The sequence below is a fragment of the Quercus robur genome, chromosome 7 (genome assembly GCF_932294415.1).
Source record: "Quercus robur chromosome 7, dhQueRobu3.1, whole genome shotgun sequence".
NCBI lineage: Eukaryota > Viridiplantae > Streptophyta > Magnoliopsida > Fagales > Fagaceae > Quercus > Quercus robur.
In genome coordinates, this window is record NC_065540.1 from 46,365,218 (window position 1) to 46,386,335 (window position 21,118).

At 34.9% G+C, this 21,118-nt stretch overlaps 1 protein-coding gene and 2 long non-coding RNA genes across 3 annotated transcripts in view; all 3 read right to left on the reverse strand.

Annotated features, from left to right (window-relative positions):
• Positions 1-21,118, reverse strand: part of LOC126693686 (receptor-like protein 7) — a 98,106-nt gene that overhangs the window by 48,329 nt on the left and 28,659 nt on the right. The window contains exons 2-3 of the mRNA XM_050389807.1: positions 9,321-9,732; positions 7,811-9,226 (exon numbers count right to left, since the gene is read on the reverse strand). Coding sequence (XP_050245764.1) covers positions 7,811-9,226; positions 9,321-9,732 — 1,828 coding nt within the window. The remainder of the gene's footprint in view (positions 1-7,810; positions 9,227-9,320; positions 9,733-21,118) is intronic.
• LOC126693692 (uncharacterized) lies at positions 1,990-7,804 on the reverse strand. Its single transcript, XR_007645465.1, has 4 exons — positions 7,306-7,804; positions 7,119-7,149; positions 5,938-6,048; positions 1,990-2,255 (listed from the first exon to the last, which is right to left on the reverse strand). It is a non-coding gene; the product is annotated as an uncharacterized LOC126693692 (long non-coding RNA).
• On the reverse strand, positions 15,005-20,224 carry LOC126693693 (uncharacterized). Its single transcript, XR_007645466.1, has 2 exons — positions 18,816-20,224; positions 15,005-15,905 (listed from the first exon to the last, which is right to left on the reverse strand). It is a non-coding gene; the product is annotated as an uncharacterized LOC126693693 (long non-coding RNA).

Sequence of the window (21,118 nt, forward strand, 5' to 3'; positions counted from 1 at the left end):
AGGACATTGAATGCGGAGGTGGGAGGTATATCCATCTAGAAGCTTGCTCCCACCATCCTTGCCCCTGCTGCTACCTTTTCTCCTCTCCTTAGGTCCTCACAGGATATCAATTGTCCCGATTCTTTTACTCTCCTTTGGTGGATGCAGTCCTTGGAGCTTGTTTATCCTTCTAGGTCTAGATTAGGCAAGTTAATCCTTGGTCTAGTACTCTTCAGTCCTCAAACTCCACATAGTTCTCATGCCAAACTAATGTCAATAAGTAGCAAAAGAGAATATGTATTCTTATATCACTTGCAAGGGTATATAAATTTAGGCTAAAAAAATCCCTCTTGACATGAGGAAACACTTGGCAAATTTTCTTTTGCATTCAGATGAAACATAGGAAACAATGAAGTAATTACCTTCAAAAGAAGTACATTTCATTTATACAAGAAGACCAGAAGCACATAGATTTCATATGTTTAGACCAATAGTGCTCAATCATTAAAGGGGAAAAAAAAAGTGTTTGTGCATTTATACGGTGAACTTCATTTAATGAATGGGTGCTACTCAGAGGCAAAGGCAGTGACTATGTATGAGACCAAATTGATAGAACCTAATAGAAGATAGAATATAAGTGTAAAATAAGAGAAGAATACTAGGATAAGAACCTTACATACACACCCTATAGATGTTGGAGTTAATCGTAGGAGCCTATCTAGCTATATATATGTTTGCATCACCTTCAATATCAGATTCATACATGCTACCACATTTAATTGCTTGCTGATGTCTTTTTTATACAACCACATTTATTTGCTAATGTCTTTATTTTTTTTTATAAGTAAAAATTTATACCTGTATTTCTTAAGATTATTAAACAATTGAAAACCCAATGAAGCATTTGGCTTATTCCAATGCCTTATGTGTGCAATTTGCCTCTTAAAACAAGGCCTCCAAGCATAGGAGCCTATCTAGGAATGTTTGAATCACCAACAACTTTCAAGATTACAGCATTTAAAAGAACTTCATTCAGGTAAAAAACATTTAAACTTGGGGTGCCTAAACAAAACTCAAAGGAGCTTACAACCAATCAGTTGATCAAGTCTCTTTGCAAAGCCCTTATTAGATGGTATCATGCAATTTTCTACATACTGTTTTCTAGTTGATTGAACAAGGTGAAATTTAACACAACTAGGCAGCATATTCATGTCCACAAAACACACACACACAAATTGTGTTGGCAAGCAACTTCATTACAATGCAAGTATGGCAGACAAAATCAAGTGCTTAATCATTTCAGTACACAAACTAAAACCAAATTGCATGTCATCTAGAAATACAAACATAATAATGATGTTGCTGCAAAAGGAGTTTTTTTTTTTTTTTTTTTAATAGGTAAGAAAGATGTATATTCAAAAAATTGCTAAATGCAAAGTAGCACCAGCATATCAAAAGTACAAAAAAAGATGAAAAAGCAAAAACATAAAAAAAAAAAAAAAAAAAAAAACCCCACTAATTACAAAGAGGAAGAGAGCTAAGGAATAAAGGAAGAGAATCACTAGATGTGAGTCCCCAAACTCTAGCTCAATCAAAACGGGAACCATAAAAGAGAGCAAGCAATTGGTCATCGGAGTTTAACATAAACAACTACAACTAGGCAAGAAGAAGCTTAACGAAATTGGGCAGCACATCCTTGTCCACAAAACACACACACACACCCTCCCTATGTTAATGAGCTTCTTCATCACAATGCAAGCATGACAGTCAAAACTAAGTGCTTAATCATTTCTGCAAACACCAACTGCAAATCACCCATAATTAGTATTTAATTTAGTAATATAAAATTGGTGTATCCACAAAATGAGTCTCAACATAAACAACTACAATTCATTTTGGCATAATAAACTAATTCCATACTAAGAAACAAAACACCATAAGATACCCATGTACATATGCACCAAGGATGGGGATCAGGGTAAATGATCTAGGCATATACCCATGCCAACAAGTACATAATAAGAAGATATCACATATATCATTGCTACAAAAGAATTATGAACCTAAGATTACTTTGTTCATCGCATATTTTCAATAACAGAAAAATAAAAGGCTAAAAAGACGCTTAATACCTATGAACACCAATTCATTTTGGCATAATAAACTAATTCCATACTAAGAAACAAAACACCATCGAGAAGCTTTCTTGAAAATTATCTTTTGCCAAGTTAAAGTCTGTTACTGCAGCTCCTCACCAACCATGTTTGCATAGCGTCCTGCAAGAAATTAAGACATGTAAGTGCATTCTTGTTTGTGATATAACACCAAAAGTAGATAAATAAACACCAAATAAAGTAGGGACCAAATAGAAAAAACCTAAACCAACCTACACTAATACTTTTGGTTTTTTAGAAGGTACATATTAAGTACTTCAAACCTTTACCACATGAACATGTGCACCAAGGCTGGGGACCAGGGTAAATGATCTAGGCATATACCCATGCCAACAAGTACATAATAAGAAGATATCACACATCTTGCCATGTCTACAGCCTATTGCTACTTTGAACCAGGAAAAGCTATACCATTAAGAAACAATTTGAGTGAGGGAAAATAGAAACTAGATGCAAAAGTTAACATCCTCCATAACAAGAAAAATATATGCAAGAATCAAAAATTTAACCAAAATTTCTTGCCAACAACAAAAAAAGATATCATAAATCTCATTGCTACAAACAAAAATCACTCTTAAATCTCATGAGCCAGGATTGCTTTGTTCATCAGCATGTCCACAACACTATGGCTGACCTAATCAATGGCTCAACCAAAACTTGCAACTAGATCTGGTAACCTAGTTAGGAAGTTATACCATTCATCCCTAAGTAACACAATCCTATCTTAATCTTAGCCCCTCCCCAAATTGATGGGGACCAAAATAGGCTTGTTTGGCATCACTCCAGCTTGGGTGAATACCAGGTCAAAAAAGCCTAAAACCTGCTCCATCTAGCTAATTTTCACCCAAATGAGGCCAAGGTACTTGGTACACCTAATGAGGTTTGGTCCAGCATTTGGAAAGCAAACTGCCAGTAAAAATCATTACCTTCATTTGGAAAAAATTTCATGACAGCCTGCTGGTCAGAATGAATCTCATAAATCTGAGACATAGAGATATTCAGGCCCCTAGCAACTGCCCTTTCTTCCAATAGGAGAATAAAACCACCTCATATTTCTAGCTTACCCCTTGGAAAGGGCTGTCTAGTTGGGATTAGGTTTGTCCCTTAGAAAATAAGAGTTAGGACAGACTTCAGTAAAACACTGGTTAACAAGGTGCATCACAACTAATAAGCTATACCTCCAAGACAATGTGGCCTTCTTGCAAGTGATCTTCACCACCCTATAGAAAATCTAGCTTCACAAAAATCAAGTCATCCATGAGAGAAACACCCTAATCCAATTGAAGTGGTGCCCACATACTTAGCTCTTGTTTATAGGTACCGTGATGCATACAAGAACAGAAAAAGGCCTTAAACTAAGGAAAGACATGATGCATCCACCATTGAGTTTGTTAAGGTTTGGCAACTAAATGTCAAAGTTGCAAGGGCAAGGCACAAGAAGAATAAAAGGAGGAGACACACATTTAAAGCCAGAAATATAGCAGGGACCAGAATCTTTGAGGAATGGAACAATTCTAAAGTTGATTCCATAATGTTGGTACATCAAGAAGCTATCTTGAAGTCGTTCTCAAGGCAAAGGAGCTAGGATATTGGTAACTAATAGTGCTCACCAATAGCAAGAACACAAAGAATGCGTGCAAGCACTTTCACCTTCATGTATGTGTACTAAATTGATATTAGTGAAAATTATAAATAATATACTGATTCTATGCAAAGATTCATAAGCCATCAACTTTTTTCTTTTCTTTCATAACTAAGAATAATAGTATAGTACTAAAAATAATTGAAAATTGATTCCATATCATCCAAATTGTGAGCAACACAAAAACATTAAATCAAACAACACTAAGAAAAGCATCAAGCGGATTCTCAAATTCATGCTTTGAAGAAATGTATATTTAGCTAAGGGTAATTTTCACCATTCTATTACCAAAAGAAGCATCATAGTTTAGTAGTTGGATGCCTGAACGATTAAGTGCTTCCTCCCAACAAAATCCATGTATTTCGCTTTCACTACTTTCATTATCACACACCACAAATGGTTCCTAAGAGCACACTTCGGTGCCAATGGCACAAATGCAATAAAGTGGAGTAGAGCTTAATTAACCTAAGACTTCGTTCCATGTGGAGATTTATATAACAATAGAGTGAAATCACAAAAATTTAAGGTATAGTGTAATATCATCCTATCATTCACTGCATCTTCTCTACAACAAAATAAAATAATTCCATTTTGATTCAAACCTCATAAACATTGAAATTTCTATTAGGGGCTAGCAAGATGAAATAGAAGGTATCAATATTAAATTCTAGTAAAAAGAACAAGACCCTCAGGTATTTTATCAAACATTTTGCATGAATATAACAAATAATCATAATTTATGGGAGGGAGAAGAGGGTGGTGTTTTTAGAGATTATATATGCAGTTTCTTGTGTAGCAAATACTTATTTGATATTCAAGTAGACAACAAAATTTTTTATTTTTTATTTTTATAAAAGTAAACAACAAAACTATTTAAAGAATAAAAAGGACAAAAGAAAATAGAAGGCAGAAAATACCTCGAGTTTTGCCAAGAAGAAATGAAACATATATCATAGATCTAATTTGGCTTTGGGAAACATGAATATATAAAATAACAGGTTTTAGAATCAAAGATAAGCATAAACTTTCTCCCCCTATGAATGAATGAATTTCTAAGGTAAACAAACTATACAAACAGAGCAAACAGCAAACTAAATAGCAACTGAAACCAATCATACAGATAATTGAACTAAAACCCCTCAATTATGGCTATCATACAAGAAAGTGAAATGCAAGCCTCCTCCCTCTCTTCCAAAGAATTAGAACATAAGATTATTCATTAACAATTTTTTCATTCTCATTACAAACTCAACCTAGGCCTTAATCTCTCTTCTAATCAAAAGCAGGATAGCCTTCTCAGACTTTACATTGCCGCTACATACAAGAGCATTTCTTTGAAGCCAAATATAATAAACCACCATAGACCGAGCAAGTTTGCATATGGTGCTTTCAAAAATTTTACCCTTCAACCAATCCATAGCCCACAGAATCACTTAATGCAAGATATATATCAGGGATTTTATTAAACATCATGACTTAATCAGATCACTTGAGTGGAAAGTCAAATCACTTTCTACCACTTCATTTCAAGAGATATAGTTCTTATTTACTCCTATGGTTATTTACAATAGAACTGCAAAGTTATGTTCTACTCACAACATGGCTCAATGCATTATTTATTATTCTTTAAGTAGAAGGGAGAAGATTTAACTAAAGAAGGAAGCCTAGCTTGGCAAGATGGAGGCATATTTTTTGATGTTTGATTAATATGTTCTAATTTTCTATGATGATGGGTACAGACTGGAGTCGGAATCATTGTTGACAAAGGTAAGGGTCATTGACAATGAATTCAAATCAAATGCATCATTAAATCCGAAACCTGGCCAACCTAGAGTTAAGAATAATCACTAGAATATGGATCACTAAAGCTAAACCTAAATTGTAAAAAGAAAAAACAAAGCAAAACCTTTAGACTAATTGTACCTTTCAAGATTTGACCACACTAAGAATTACATGATTCAACATGTCTGGATAGATCTACATCATTTTGGTCACTAAGAGTTGAACTTGAAACACCTAAATTTGTCTGTAATTAAATTTAATATCTTAATAGTAAGATACATTAAAGAAAAATGCAAATATAGAAATTGAAAGAAAAAAAATGAAAAGGGATTGCATAGCTACTATTGAAATCTCAATCACCTTTGACTTTTAACTCCTAAACGATATGAACCTCAACTGTTGCAGAACATTCCTCAAATGTTGCATTTTCTTTTGCTTTCCATCCAAATCTAGAACTTCTCAATTATTAAACTACAAAAAAGAACACGGTAAATGATGAAAAAAAAAACTATAACCACAGGAGCAATGTTATCAATAAAAAAAAAAGTTAATTTACTTATAACATTAAGGTTTGGCTGCAAGGGAATTCAGGTTTGAATGCACACTTTCGCTCTAGATTGTTTTGAAATGTAAAAACTAAGTAAGCAAATATAATCAAGGTCCTCAAGGAAAATCATAGATGACTAACTTTTTTTTTTTTTAAACGAATGAAACCATACAAACAGTAAACTCCAGCAGCTAAATGCTGCAACATCTAACAACAAAAACAGAGCAAGCAGGAAACTATATAGAAGCTGCAACTAACCTTGCAAAGAGTCAAACTAAGAGTCTAAAACCCTCAATTACACCTATCATCAAAATTGCACTCCCCCCCCCCCCCCCCCAATTACAACTTGACTATTCACTAACAAAAAATTCTCTTTGCAACCTCAAACCAAGCCTTAATGTCTCCTCAGACTTTACATGTGGTACCAGGTATATACCTAGGATTTTATTAGACACCATGACTTAACTGCCATAGCCTCTTTGAGAAATGATACTTGTTGGAATATGGTTAAAAGATTAAATTGACCATTTTTTAACAACTTAAACTTTTGGAAGAATTGGTATTTTAACATGGTAATATATTACCATACAATCTCAATATCATCCTAAACCTTCAACCTAGTGGAGTTCTCTTTTTTTTTTTTTTTTTCTTTAATCAATCAAAAAGTAACAATATTCACATTCAACATGGATAACAAATGTTAAATATTAAGAAATGCATTCACCAAAGAATCAAAAAATGGACACAAAAAAAAATAAATTGAATACACGAGGATATGGTTAACAAATTTAAAAATCAAGAAAGAGAGAAATAGGGCCTTTGTGTTAGACATAGAGGTCTTGATCTGTTCAAGAGCACAGAGGTTACTAATTTGTTTTGAAACATTGGAGGCAACAGTTTGAACCTTACTGGGCAAACGAATCAAATCAATAAAAGACAAATATTATAATATTAGAAAACCAAATTGCAAGGTGGAAAGAGATTTTGGCCTTACCAATTACTTCAACAGCAACAATGCCAACCAACTGCATTAAAATAAATAAATCAAACACTTATTTTATAAATAATAATGAGAAAGCCCAGCATCTTGATTTTTCGTTGAATGAGCCCTTGAATTTAGAGAAAAATGGATAAGAAAGTGACAAAGAAACCCAAAGATGTAACTAAAGAGGGAGGCATACCTTGGCAAAGAATGGTGTCTTGTGTCTTTGAGGACCATGAAAGAATTTGATATTCTCCTAAGCATGATATGTTACTCTAACTTGACCATCCTCACAATCCACTTTGGTTTTCCAATTTTAAACATAAGATATCCCATCAACATTCCAAATATCACTCCACATCCATAACCCATCGATATAGCTTGCCAACTAAACCCATTTTGAGGCTCTATATTGTCTTTTTGTTGTAAGGTCAATGGTGGTGGTTTCTTTGCCGCTTGGCTATTGCACTTTCTTGACAACGGAAATCCACATAATCCCAAGTTTTCAGTGTATGAATCATTATCAAATGTATTAAATTGCTTTCCTGAAGGTATGTGTCCTGTAAGTTGGTTATGAGATAGATTTAAAACTTCAAGCCACGGCAGATTTGCCAATTGCCTAGGAATCTCCCCAATAAGCTTGTTGAAAGAGAGGTCTAACCATTCGAGATTGCTCAAATTTCCAAATGATGATGGAATATAACCTGTAAGGTTATTGTGAGAAAAGTTAAGCCCCTTGAGTGATTTTAGCCTCCCAATTATCTTTGGCATCTCTCCATTGAAACTATTTTTTGAAAAATCAATGATCGTGAAAACAGTTTGGATTCTCACCAACTCAATATATAACCCTTTCATCATCACATTCAAAGAATCCTGATAATACCCATCTCCCATATATTTTATTGCAACTTTTCCTTCATCCACATTTGTCATGGCTTTCAAAAATTTGAAATATTTTATTGGCAAAGGACCATTAAACTCATTGTTAGAGATGTCAAGGATTCGCAAATTTGGGAAAGGAAATTTGGTCTTAGGATTACCTATACCACCTTGAAATTTGTTGGATCTTATGACAAGAACTTGTAAATTTGAAAGTCCTTCCAACCAATAAGGGAAGGTTCCATTTATTTTATTACTTCCAAGATCTAAAACTTCCAAGTTCCTACAATTTGCTAAAGATCTTGGCAATGGCCCTTCCAATTGATTGCCATTAAGGTTAATATTCCTAAACTTATTTCCCGTGGAAAATGTTGCAGGGATGGTACTATGAAGGCCATTCATTCGCAAATCCAACACTGAGAGGACATTAGATTGTACCAAACACTTAGGAACTATGCCACTTAAGTTGTTATGAGATAAGTCTAGAACATAAAGGGAACTTGAATTGCAAATTAAAGAAGGGATTTCTCCAGTTAATTTGTTATTGGAGACAAAGATATATCGTAGACTAAGAAAACTTAGATTGGGAAATGGTCCTTGAAGCAAGTTGTCATGAAGATCAAGAAAAAGTAACGAATCCCTCCCCACATCCCCCAACCATCTTGGAACTTGACCATAAATTATGTTCTTGGAAAGGTCTAAGAGTTGTAATGTTGTTGTTGTTCTTAAAAAAATTGGGAATTCACTAATGTTGCAAGAAGACAAGTTCAACAGTTGAAGATTGGGCAAGGTATAGGTGACATTATTGTTGATGCCAACTAAGTTATTATTTGAAAAATCAAGTAACTTGAGATTTTTGAGCTTTGAAAACATTTCTAACTCCAACATAATACTCAAGTTATTTGATGAGAGAGATAGATAAGTAAGGGTAACAAATCTAGATATTGACCTCGATATAGAACCCTGTAGCTTATTATAACCCAAATCAAGATGCTCCAATGAATTGGATTTGAATTCGCCAATTTCACCAATGAATTGATTACCATAAAGACTTAACGTCACCAAAGAGGGCAAATTGAATAACCAAGATGGCAACGTCCCATTTAGGAAATTTGAACCTAAAGAGAGATCAATTATATTAAAACCACTTACGTGATTAGGAAGGGGACCAACAAGTTGATTGTTGTCAAGGTATAAAGTTGAGAGATTGGGCAAATTAAATAGTGACAACGGCAGCAAACCTGTTGAAATATATTCCCCAATAATTTTAAAAAAATGTTAGTTCATGCGTAAGCCAAAGACAACTAAAATTTAAAAGTGACAATTGAATCTTACCGCTGAAGTTATTAGATGACATTTCCAAAGAAGTAAGTTCTGTAAGGTTTCCAAGTGACGTTGGAATTGACCCACTCAAATTGCAATTAGCGAGATTCAAATTCTCCAAAGAATTCATATTGCCGATAGAATCAGGTAATTCTCCTGAAAAGCTTGTCTTAGAGAGATCTAAGAATTTCAAGAAACTAAGGCTCCAATTACACTTTGGAAGATAAACTTCAAGGTTCCAATTTACCCCTAGATCAAGGGTTTGTATTCTGGGAAGGCAGAGGATGTTATTTTGGAGTTTTCCTTGCAAGTTACAGTCATTGAGACTAAGAGTTGTGAAAGAGGAGGATAGATTCATCAAAGAATTAGGTCTAATTGAGGACATATCTGAAAAATCCAGAAGAAGTTCCCTTAACTGAGTAAGGTTATTCCATACTGGTGTTTCAATTAATAGCCCATCGTTGTAAGAAAGATCGAGTGAAAGCAGCGAAGACACATGAGAGATTTCATATGGGATTTTGCCAGAAAACATGGAATTAGAAAAGTTAAGATGAGTCAAACTCTTAAAGTTGCCAAACTGGGACGAAATTAGGGAGCGATTGAAGTTATTCCCAGCGAGATTCAAGCTCGTGAGATGGCGAAGAAAGAAGAGGGTACTGTTGGAATGAATAGGGCCATTAAGCCAGCTGCAACTGAGGTCAAGGCCAATAACATGGCGTGTGGTTTGGTCACAGACGACGCCATCCCAAGTACAGCAGTCCCTATCCTCCTTCCAAGAGGCTGTCTTTGGATAAGAAATATCACACATCTGTGAAGCATCTCTATCAAGAGAAAGAGAGTGATTAAAATGGAGTAAAGCAGAGCAGGGTGAGACTGAAGACAAGGAAGAAGAAGATGGAAAATGAAAGAGCAAGGAGAGTAGAACTAGAAGGCAGAATAATTGATACTTCCAACCTAAACACCCCATTTGAATTTAGACATGGCAAAACGGGCGGGTCGGGTCGGGTTCGGGTCGGGTCAATCGGGTCACGGGTCAAACGGGTCACGGGTCAAAAACGGGTCATTTTAAGCGGGTTGAAATCGGGTTCGGGTCAATCGGGTTGCAGGTCGGGTCGGGTTGGGTCGGGTTGACCCGTATTTTTCACATGAAATTTTTTATTTTTTTTTATTTTTTATTTTTTAATTTTTTTATAAAGAAAACAATATGTATTTGCCATTTGGATAGTTATGCAACATATTACTTGATGTAAAATGCATTATTTTGCATTCACTACTTATATCAAGAACAAACTCAGTTAAACTTATTAACATTTATTCAATAATTTTAAAATTATACAAATCCTAACATTGCTATCTAAAACAAAACAACACAAAGATAAGTAAAACAAATATACAAGTTTTATTTTTACACAATATCAACATTCCAAAAAAAAAAAAAATACAAATGACTTATTGGATAACTCATTTGATAAAGAATAAAAACATATAAGAAAGTTACAATTTTAAAAATTAATTTTATAATCTATTATCAATTGTGGTTGACACTCTATTTCAATTTGAGATATACATTAAAGTTTGATTGCTTACTTATTTATACCTAGTCTTTTTTATGAAGATCATATCATTGTTAAGCAGCACACACTTTAGGAAATATCATAATTTATTTTGAAAAGCCGTTTATTTTGAACATAAATTGTTAAAAAATAGATCTAAGCATTCATAATTTATGCTAATTTGATACTTTGGCTTTACTATTTTCACACTCGTGAATGTGTCTCACACATATCTACAATTTTAAATCTGTTTTTAACTTTACTGTAACCAGATTATCTTGGCATGTACTTTGCTATTTGATATCTAAAAATCTTTACTCATTACAGAATGCTCAACCATTTATTTTTCAATTAATTTGCATACAGTTATGTAAATGTATCAATTGTTTCCTTAAAGCTCACAATAAACAATTAAACCAATATTGTCTTAATTTCACTATTTTTTTTACCCAAAAAAAAAAGTTTTAAAAAAATGGTTCGGGTTCGGTTCGGGTCGCGGGTCGGGTCGGGTTGACCCGCACAAAACACGGGTCGGGTCACGGGTCAACCCGTTTTTGCTTCGGGTCAAAAAAATCGGGTTCGGATCGGGTATTTTTCGGGTCGGGTCGGGTCGGGTCAAAAAATTCTGACCCGTTTTGCCATGTCTATTTGAATTTGATACCCAAAAAGAGAAGAGTAGGCAAAAGCAAAACACTGTAAAAATATCTGATGTTATGAGCGAGGTGGGGGCATGGGATGAGATGAATATTAAATGAAGATTTTATACACTTCCAAGTCAATCGAAGTCTTTGAACGCGGTTACATAAAAATTAAAATAAAATAAAATAAAAGATTTTTAACACGGTTGACTTGACCCTAGTTGTTGGATTATGTTAGATTAGAGTATCCAACACGCATGAGATCACACCCACCACTTGGATAGGAGCGCCCAAGAACCATCGATCAAGCTGACACAAAGTACTGGAATTTATTCCTTTTAATAACAAGTAAGAGCATTTGCAGCAGTGTAGCTATAATGCTATAATGCTAAAATTTAGCTCCACAAACACAAAAACCTTGCTGCAGCAGTGGAGCTAAATCTAAAAAATTTAGCTCCATTGCTACAGTGCACATCTATTTATAGATGTGCACTGTTCATAACATCTAAAAGAAAAAAAATATTATTTTATTAAATTTCTCTCTCTCTTCTTTTATTAAAAAAATATTTTTTCCTTTTTCTTTCTTTTCTCTCTCTCTCTCCGGCTTCTCTGCTTTCTTCCTCATTCCTTCTCTTTTTTTTTTTTTTTTTTTTCTCTCCCTCGTCTACTCTCTGCTTCGCCGTCGCCAATCTTCATCATCGATCTTCACCATCGATCTTCATCGTCATCGCCCAGTTGCCGTCCCACGCCGCTGACCCATCTCGCCTTCATCGAACTCAAGCGCGCCACGGACCCATCGAAGCTCTATGCTCGGTCAATATCTTTGGGTTCATGGGTTTGTGGGTTCACGGACCCATCGAACTCAAGCGTGCCACGGACCTGGACCTATAATCGGCGACGGCGGGAATTATGGGTTTGTGGGTTTTTGAGTGTTTGGTTTTTTTTTTTTTTTTTTTTTGTTGGGTTTCGTTGTGATTGTGGATTGTGGTTGAAATGGCAGTTTGGTGGCTGTGTTGGTGGTGGTTTGGTAGCTGTGGTTATGGTTGCCGTGGGCTATGTTGGTGGTGGTTTGATTTTTTTTTTTCCTTGCTGTGGGCTGTGTTGGGTTATGGTTGTGGCTGTGTTGGTGGTGGTCACATGAAGGTTGTTGCCGTGGTTGTGGTTGTCACATGATGGTCGTTGTTGGTGGAGTGTGTGGCTGTGATAATTGTTTGTTGTGAATATATTATTTTATTGTAGGAAAATGGATTATTTTATTGTAGTAGTTATATTATTTTATTGTGATGTTTATATTATTTTATTGTGTTGAAAGCTAAAATAGATCCACTGCTGCAGCATGTGTGTAGGTAAAATAGATAAAGTAACTTTTGGTGGAGCTAAAAAGCTAAATTTTTAGCTCCACTGTTGTGGATGGTCTAATAATTCCTTTTTTCCTGCGTAGCAAAAAAGTTGCACGACGTATATGATGGTCATGACTCGTGATATATAAGTAGAACATTCAAAACGTATATGATGGGCGTGACTCTTGATATAAGCGTTTTAACGTCTTCTCAGTGTGCAGAGTCTACTTCAAGTGCTCACATTTTGATAACTTCCTCAAATCATGGTTGAAATGGTCCAAACGACAAATCCCCACTACTTATAAATATGGTTTGGTTCCTATGTCCCGCCATTGACCAAACGACTTCGTGGATCACTGATGTGTGTAGGCATTCCTTTACATCTAGAAAGATAGTCAATAGTGTATTGCTACCGGTCATAATGGCCAAGAACCGTACCAATACCCTTCTAAAATGTACCGATAAAATACCATTCTGCACTAACCTATATCGACTAACGAGGGATTTCAGGTCCTTCTGCCAGTACCAGAAAAATAATTTAGAAAAAAAATGGTTATAAAATTGGATTAATATGCTTGAGCTAATATTTGGGCATATAAAATATTTGAATTTTAAATATTAACTGGTATTGAGATATTTCATTCTTTTTTCTTTTCTTTTTTTTTGAAAAGGAGATATTTCATTCTCTTTACTTAATCAAAATGATATTTAATATAATATTGACGGATTGCCAATCTCAAAAGGTGAAAATTTTGAAGGAAATGGGAAACAAAAGTGCTAATAATCTGATGAAATTGCTGGTATAATAAGGTCCAAATTGAGCAATTTTGCTATCATTTTAGTTTTTCAATCACATGTTTGTTTATATTAACAAAAAAACAACACATAATTTAATGAAATCCTTCCCTCTAGACCTTTTTTTTTTTTTTTTTAAATTTAATTTGAAATCTTTTTCTTTCATTAAGTTCTCTAAAGAGTTTGCTTCTTGTGACCTTGTTTTGTCATATTAACTAATTTGAGTGTTTGTATGAAAATATATATGATTATTCTTCTTAGAGAATAGAGAGGACAATAAATTTACTTATAGATAAATTTCTAACATAGTATATGGAATAACTTATATATTGCAAAATGAGTTTCACCACCAAGGATTAAAAAGGAACAACTTTCTTTTTTACTAATGCAAAACTAATGCCAATAGGCAGCAAAAGAGAAAATATGTATTCTTATATCACTTCCAGGGGTTTTTGGCTTTAGGCTAAAAAATCTCTCTTAAGAAACAATGAAGTGATTACCTTTAAAAGAAGTGTATTGCATGGGTCTACTCAGAGGCAATGGCGTCATTACAAGACCAAATTGATAGAAGATAATAGAAGATAGAAGAAAAGAGTAAAGAATAGTTTTAGGATTACAAATTATCCCACAACTTTAACATGGCAAATTGTGAGTATATCTATTACTTATACATAGACCCACCATTTCTTTTTTACCAATCACACTTTATCATGTCACAGTTGTGGCAAGAAATTATGAAAAATTATGTGGTCCTAAACTTTTCCAAATGTAAAATAAGAGAAGAATGCTAGGATAGCTAATCATAGGAGCCTACATTAATTGCTAATGTCTTTTTTCTTTTTTTGATAAGTAACAATATATACATGTAATTACTAATGTATTTCTCAAGATTATTAAACCATTGAAAAGCTAATGAAGTATGTGGCTTATTCCAATGCCTTATATATGCAGTTTTCCTCTTAAAACAAGGCCTCCAAGGATATGACCCTACCTAGTAATGTTTGCATCACCAACAACATTTAGGATTGCAACATTTAAAAACACTTCATTCTGGTAAAAAACATTTAAACTTAGGGATTAGATGGTAATATGTAACATGTGATTTTCTCTAACCCCCCCCCCCCCCCCTCCTCTCTCCTTTTAACTTCCTGATATATTAAACGTATTCGATTGATACCTTTAGACACAATATATAAGTACAAGTACAACTGCTCTCTAGTTGACCGAGGAAGGTGAAATTTAACACAACTAGGCAGCGTATCCATGTCCACAAATCAAACACAAACTGCGAACAGCGTTGACAACCATCTTCATTACAATGCAAGCATGCCAAACAAAATCAAGTGCTTAATCATTTCGGTACACGTTGAAACCAAATTGCATATCATCTAGAAATACTAATGTAACGTTTCTCAAAAAAAAAAAAAAATACTAACATAATAATGATGTAGCCACAAAAGGAGTTTAACATAAACAACTACAACTAGGCAAGGAGAAGCTTAACACAATTGGGCAGCGCATCCATGTTCCCAAAACACAAACACACCCACTATGTTGGTGAGCTTCTTCATCACAATGCAAGAATGACAGTCAAAACAAAGTGTTTAATCATTTCTGCAAACACAATAAAACCAACTGCAAATCATCCATAGTTACTAATATAAAAATGGTGTGGCCACAGAATGAGTCTTAACATAAACAACTATGATTCATTTGCATAGTAAACTAATTCCATACTAAGAAACAAAACACCATCAAAAAGCTTTGTTCAATCTTTTCTTTTTCTAAGTTAAAGTCTGTTACTGCAGCTCATCACCAACCATGATTGCATAAGGTCCTGCAAGAAATTAAGACACGAAAGTGCATTCTTGTTTGTGATTTAACACTAGAAGTAGATAAATTAACACCAATTAGTGAGGTAACATACAGAAAAAACCTAAACCAACCTACACTACTATTTATGGTTTTCCGGAATGTACATATTAAGAAGTATTCCAAGCCATTACCACATGAAGATGTGCACCAAGGATGGGGACCAGGGTAAATGAACTAAGCATATAACCACGCCAACAATTACATAATAATAAGATATCACAGATATCATTGCTACAAAAAGAATATTGAACCTAAGATTGCTTTGTTTGTCAGCATATTTTCAAATTTCAATTACAGAAAAACAAAAGGCTAAAAAGATGCTTAATACCTATTAACTCCAATAATTTTCCCTTTCAAAATTGAGGCAAAAATGCTTGCTGCGCTGCCTATCGCTGCCTTGAACCAGGAAAAGTTATACAGTTAAGAAACAACCTAACTGAGGGAAAGTAAAAGAAACTAGATGCAAAAGTTAGCATCCTCCATAACAAGAAAAATTTATGCAAACATCACAAATTGAACAACAATTTCTTGCAAACAACAAAAAAATCACAATCTCATGGATTGCTTTGTTCATCAGCATGTCCGCAAAACTGTGGCTGACCCAATCAAAAACTCAACTAGAACTTGCAAACAAATCTAGTAACCTAGTCAGGAAGTTATACCACCCATCCCTAAGTAACACAATCCTATCTTACTCCCTCGCCAAAATTGATGGGAGCCAAAATAGGCTTGTTTGGCATCACTCCAGCTCGGGTGAATACTAGGTCAAAAAAACCTACTACCTGCTCCATCTAGCCAATAGGCATAATGACCCAAATGAGGCCAGGGTCAATGATACACCTAATGAGGTATAGTCCATCATCTGGAAAGTAAATTGCCAGTGAAAACCCTTACCTTCATTTGGGAAAAAATTCATGACAGCCTGCCAGTCAGAATGAATCTCAAACATAGTGATAGAGGTATTCTGCCAAGAGGAGAATGAAACCACATCTCACATATTTCTAGCTGGTCCCTTGGCAAAGGCTGTCTAGTTGGGATCAGATTTGTCCCTTAGAAAATCAGAGTTAGGACAGACTTCAGTAATACACTGGTTAACAAGGTGCATGCGGCCATCTTGCAAGTGATCTTCACCACCCTATAGATAATCTGGCTTCACAAAAATCTGGTCATCCATGAGGAAAACACCCTAATCCAATTGAAGTGGTGCTCACATCCAGAACTCTCATTTGCAGGTACCATGATGCATACAACAACAGCAACCAGCCTAAAACTAAGGAAAGACATGATGCATCCACCACAGAGTTTGTTAAGGAGTGGCAACTAAATATCAAAGCTGCAGGAGAAAGGAACAAGAAGAATAAACGGGGAGGACACAAATTTAAAGCCAGAAATATAGCAGAGACCAGAATCTTTGAGGGATGCAACAATTCCAAAGCTGATTCCATAATGTTGGCACATCAGGAACCTATCTTAGAAGTAGTGCTCATGGCAAAGGAGCTAGGATATTGGTGACTAGTAGTGCTCACCAATAGCAAGAACACAGAATGCGTGCAAGAATAAAGTTAAATCCTAGTGGAGGAACCAGATTCCTTTAGCAGACCTGAACTATCCATGACAGGGCCAAATAACCTACCGAGCAACCTGTGCATTTTGGCTGGGTTAACCAAACTATATTGTAACATCGCTGTTTGTTGCTTGCTATGTGTTTTGATCTCCTGAGCAATAGTGCTTAACTAGTGCTTTAACCTGTTTTCTTAACATACCTATCAAAACAAAAAAGTATGATACCTTGGACTCTTAATTTGGATTATCTATATTTGATTATGAATTTGGATTGTGAATTTTACAGGGGAAAATGTATATTCATAATGTTAAGACAGGATGGAATAGAAGGCTTTATGAACATGGTGGAACAAAAGATGATTGTTGCTTGCTATGTGTTTTTATCCCATAAGCAATAGAGCTCTGAACTAGTGCTTTGAGCTGTTTTCTTAATATACCTATCAAAACAAGAGAGTATGATACCTTGGACTCTTAATTTGGATTATCTATATTTGAGTATGAATTTGGATTGTGAATTGTACAGGGAAAAAATGTGTATTTATAATGTTAGGAAAGAATGGAATAGAAGGCTTTATGAAAATGATGGTACAAAAGATGATTGTGGCTTCAGCATAAGCGCCCCCCCCCCCCCCCCCCCCAAAAAAAAAAAAATTGATTAAAGTTGGTACTGAGCATTGTGCAGCTGGCTAGCCAAAGATCATTCATTCTGCATTAAATAGACTCTTACATCAGAATTGGGGTTTTAATTTAGCTTTTATGGATCAAGTTCCATACTTCTATTTCTTAGCAAGTACGGTAGTTTGAAGTTGATGTCTTCAATTTACCTAGTTCTTTCTTTATTGCATCCACTGGTGTGAAAATATTAACTTATTCACAAGATATTAAGAGAGCAAAGGAAAAACAACAAAATGAAATGGAGTCAACAAAACAATACATGATACATCTAAGCATAAGTACTTTATTGGGACTGAAAACATAATGCAAAACATGCTAAGGAAGGAAAGATAACATAATAGTTCCAAAAGAGGAGTATAAACAGGTCATTTTCAATTCTTATTCTTTAACCACCCAAAGCAAGCAATATCGGCAGGTGAGCTGTTTTTTCAAGGAACATGGCTTTATGAGAATGTTTTTAGTAAGAAGATATACAAGAAAATTATTTAGCATAAACATTGAATAGTTGACAGAATGAAAAACTTTAAAATAATAATATAAGGAGAGCATGAAAGAACATGTAGTATGAATGTGAAAACATACAATTAAACAAGGTCACCACTCACCACAAAATTGCCAACAAAGAAAAATTTGAGCACCCCTCTCTATACTTTGTAAGTTATTAGTAGCAGGAAATATGAACTTTGCAAATAAGATTTCTCAAATTTGACAGCCAACAGTGACCATGTTTTTAATATAAGTAATAAATGATTATAATAAAGAAAATTTGAAATGAGTATAAACAATTTTTGTATAGACACTGCATACACAAACACCACCTCAATATAACCAAAAGCGACCATTACATTAATAAGCTATTTATCTTAAGATAAAACAACTTAATTAAGGTAATCAATCAATAATAATAAATTTTATAGAACAATGCGATATCAAACATTATATACTCCTATCTGATGTATTATCAATGCCAAGTATATATAAAGAACAAAATTAAAAACAATATTCCATGAAAAAATATAAATAAAAAACAATAAATAAATAAAAATCATGAAATGAAATGCATCTTACCTATTTTTGTTAGTATGTAACCACACCATTGGCAGCTTTGTCGAGCAAAATGAGACTCTCAACGTAAGCATCAACAAAATTATACTTATATCCAATAATCCCAAGATCCTTAGTCACTTTGGTCTCAAGATCCTGCGACACAAGGTGCCCTCCACCATTTCCAACACAATCTTGCCACTCCTTGTGAAACCTACTGCCCTCCGTATATAGTCTCTTGAAAGGAAGCCACCTTGACTAGTCATAGTTAAACTTAAAGCTTTGGTCCACGAGGAAACAACACCATACTGTTTCATCACCCATATATCGAGACAGTGACTATTATAGTCCTGGTGAAAGAAGGCAATGGAGTTCCTATATGTGGAAATAGGAAAGTAAAGCCGCATTCTTTCACGGGTATAAGCTGGAAGTTCTGGCAGCAGCATTTTGCGGAAGACCTCATCCCCCAAATCAAACACCAAAACAAAATGATGAAATGAGCCATCATCAGCCCCTGTGAAAACACGCCAATGCACAGCCCCATTGACAAATGCCTGTGGTGCACGACCATCAAGAACACATCTGGGAACCAGACTAGCCTTAACCATTCTCCATTTATCAGTGGAGAGTGAATAAACCTCAACCTTGGGTCGATCCTTTCGAAGGTCAAGTGTATCCACTAAGGTGACAACCCTGACCACTTTATAGTCATTAGTTTTGGGATCAAATCCAAAACCAAGAGAAGCGTCGAACCCACCATGTGTGGAAAATGTGACATTAGGATAAGGAAGTCGGAGAATCTTTCTAACACAAGGGTTCCACAGATAAAATATGTCAGTGTATGTGAATAAATCATCAGAAAGGCAGAGCAAACCGTCACAAGTACCGACCACACGGAATACTGGGCAATGGGACTCAAGGTCTGGACCGTGGAAAGGGAAATCTAACCTTGTGTGTTGTTGTTGTTCAGTGAAATCATCATCATCATCATCATCATGAAGCAATGTATACACTTTCTGTCACCTGTGGGTATGGTACCAAACATTTCAAATGGTTTTGTGGGATGCCTGAAGAGGAGGAGGTTTTTGTGGGATTGGCGGAGATGGGTTGAAATGAAAGTTGGGTTTTTGATTAGGGATTTCCATGCTTTTGAGACAGAGGTACAGACAATGATGGATTTGATAGGTAGGCAATGGAAAATATGGGTAAGAATCTCATCAGGTAAATATCCCCATCTCTTCTCATTATCTGACATTGCTGCTTAGCTTAGCTTTGTCAAAGAGAGATGAAGAAGGTTAGGGTTTAGGGATGAAGGTTGTGGACTGAGTGGAGTGTAGCTGTAGAGAGTGTACCCGTGTTTTATAGGATCAGATCAGACAACGTTTGGATCTATTTATATATCGGAGGAAAACAACTTTTGGACTCTGGATATATTTTAAGGAAATGCTAATGAGTGGCTTAAGGTATTACATTTTATTATGTGTTATTAAAAGGATATTTTAACAATGAAATACTTAAAGGATCAGACATTTCCTATTCTTTATGTGTCATTGACATTAATAATCTGTTTTAGACTTTTTTTTTTTTTTTTTTTTAGAGAGTTTCAATCTATGGCGTCCGCTTCTGATAATTACTCTTTGTTATTAGACCAAGACACCAATCAGTTTTTGGTGTAGGCGAGGATTGAACTCCAGATCTCTTATTCAAGAATCAAAAACTTTACCGGTTGAGCTAACTGGAATCCACAATCTGTTTTAGACTTTAAATGGTCTCTTATTCCTATAAAAGATCCTCCCTTTGTTTTTCTCAACAACAAACAAACGTATTGTCGTGAGATGTGGTTTAGTGGTCTTGGCGTAAATGTAGAAGCACCAAGTCCCATGTTCGATTCCTATTGGGCAAATTGTGGAATTCTGCCTGCAATTATCCTTAACTTCTAGCTCTCTCATAAGGCTAGAGTGAGGTTTGTGGTTACCCCGACTATAATAACTATGGCTCAATTCAACATTCTCTAATGGAAAGTACCTCTATGGTCACACTCAGGCGAATGAGTCACAATGGTCGCCTCTGCCCCCTTATTTTTCATCAAATAAATAAATAAATAAATAACAAAAAAGTTTTGCCCTTTGTTATCCTCATGGACTTCATAAAACTCAGTTTTTCTATGTTTAAAAACCTCTCTTGCATGGGCTTCAAATGATAGCCTATTGCCCTATAGGTAATGGTTAAAAAATATTAAAAATGAAATCCTCTCTTGTATAGTTTTAAAATATATATATACATAGAGGGAAACACCATATTGGTAGTAATTCAATCCATCCAAATTA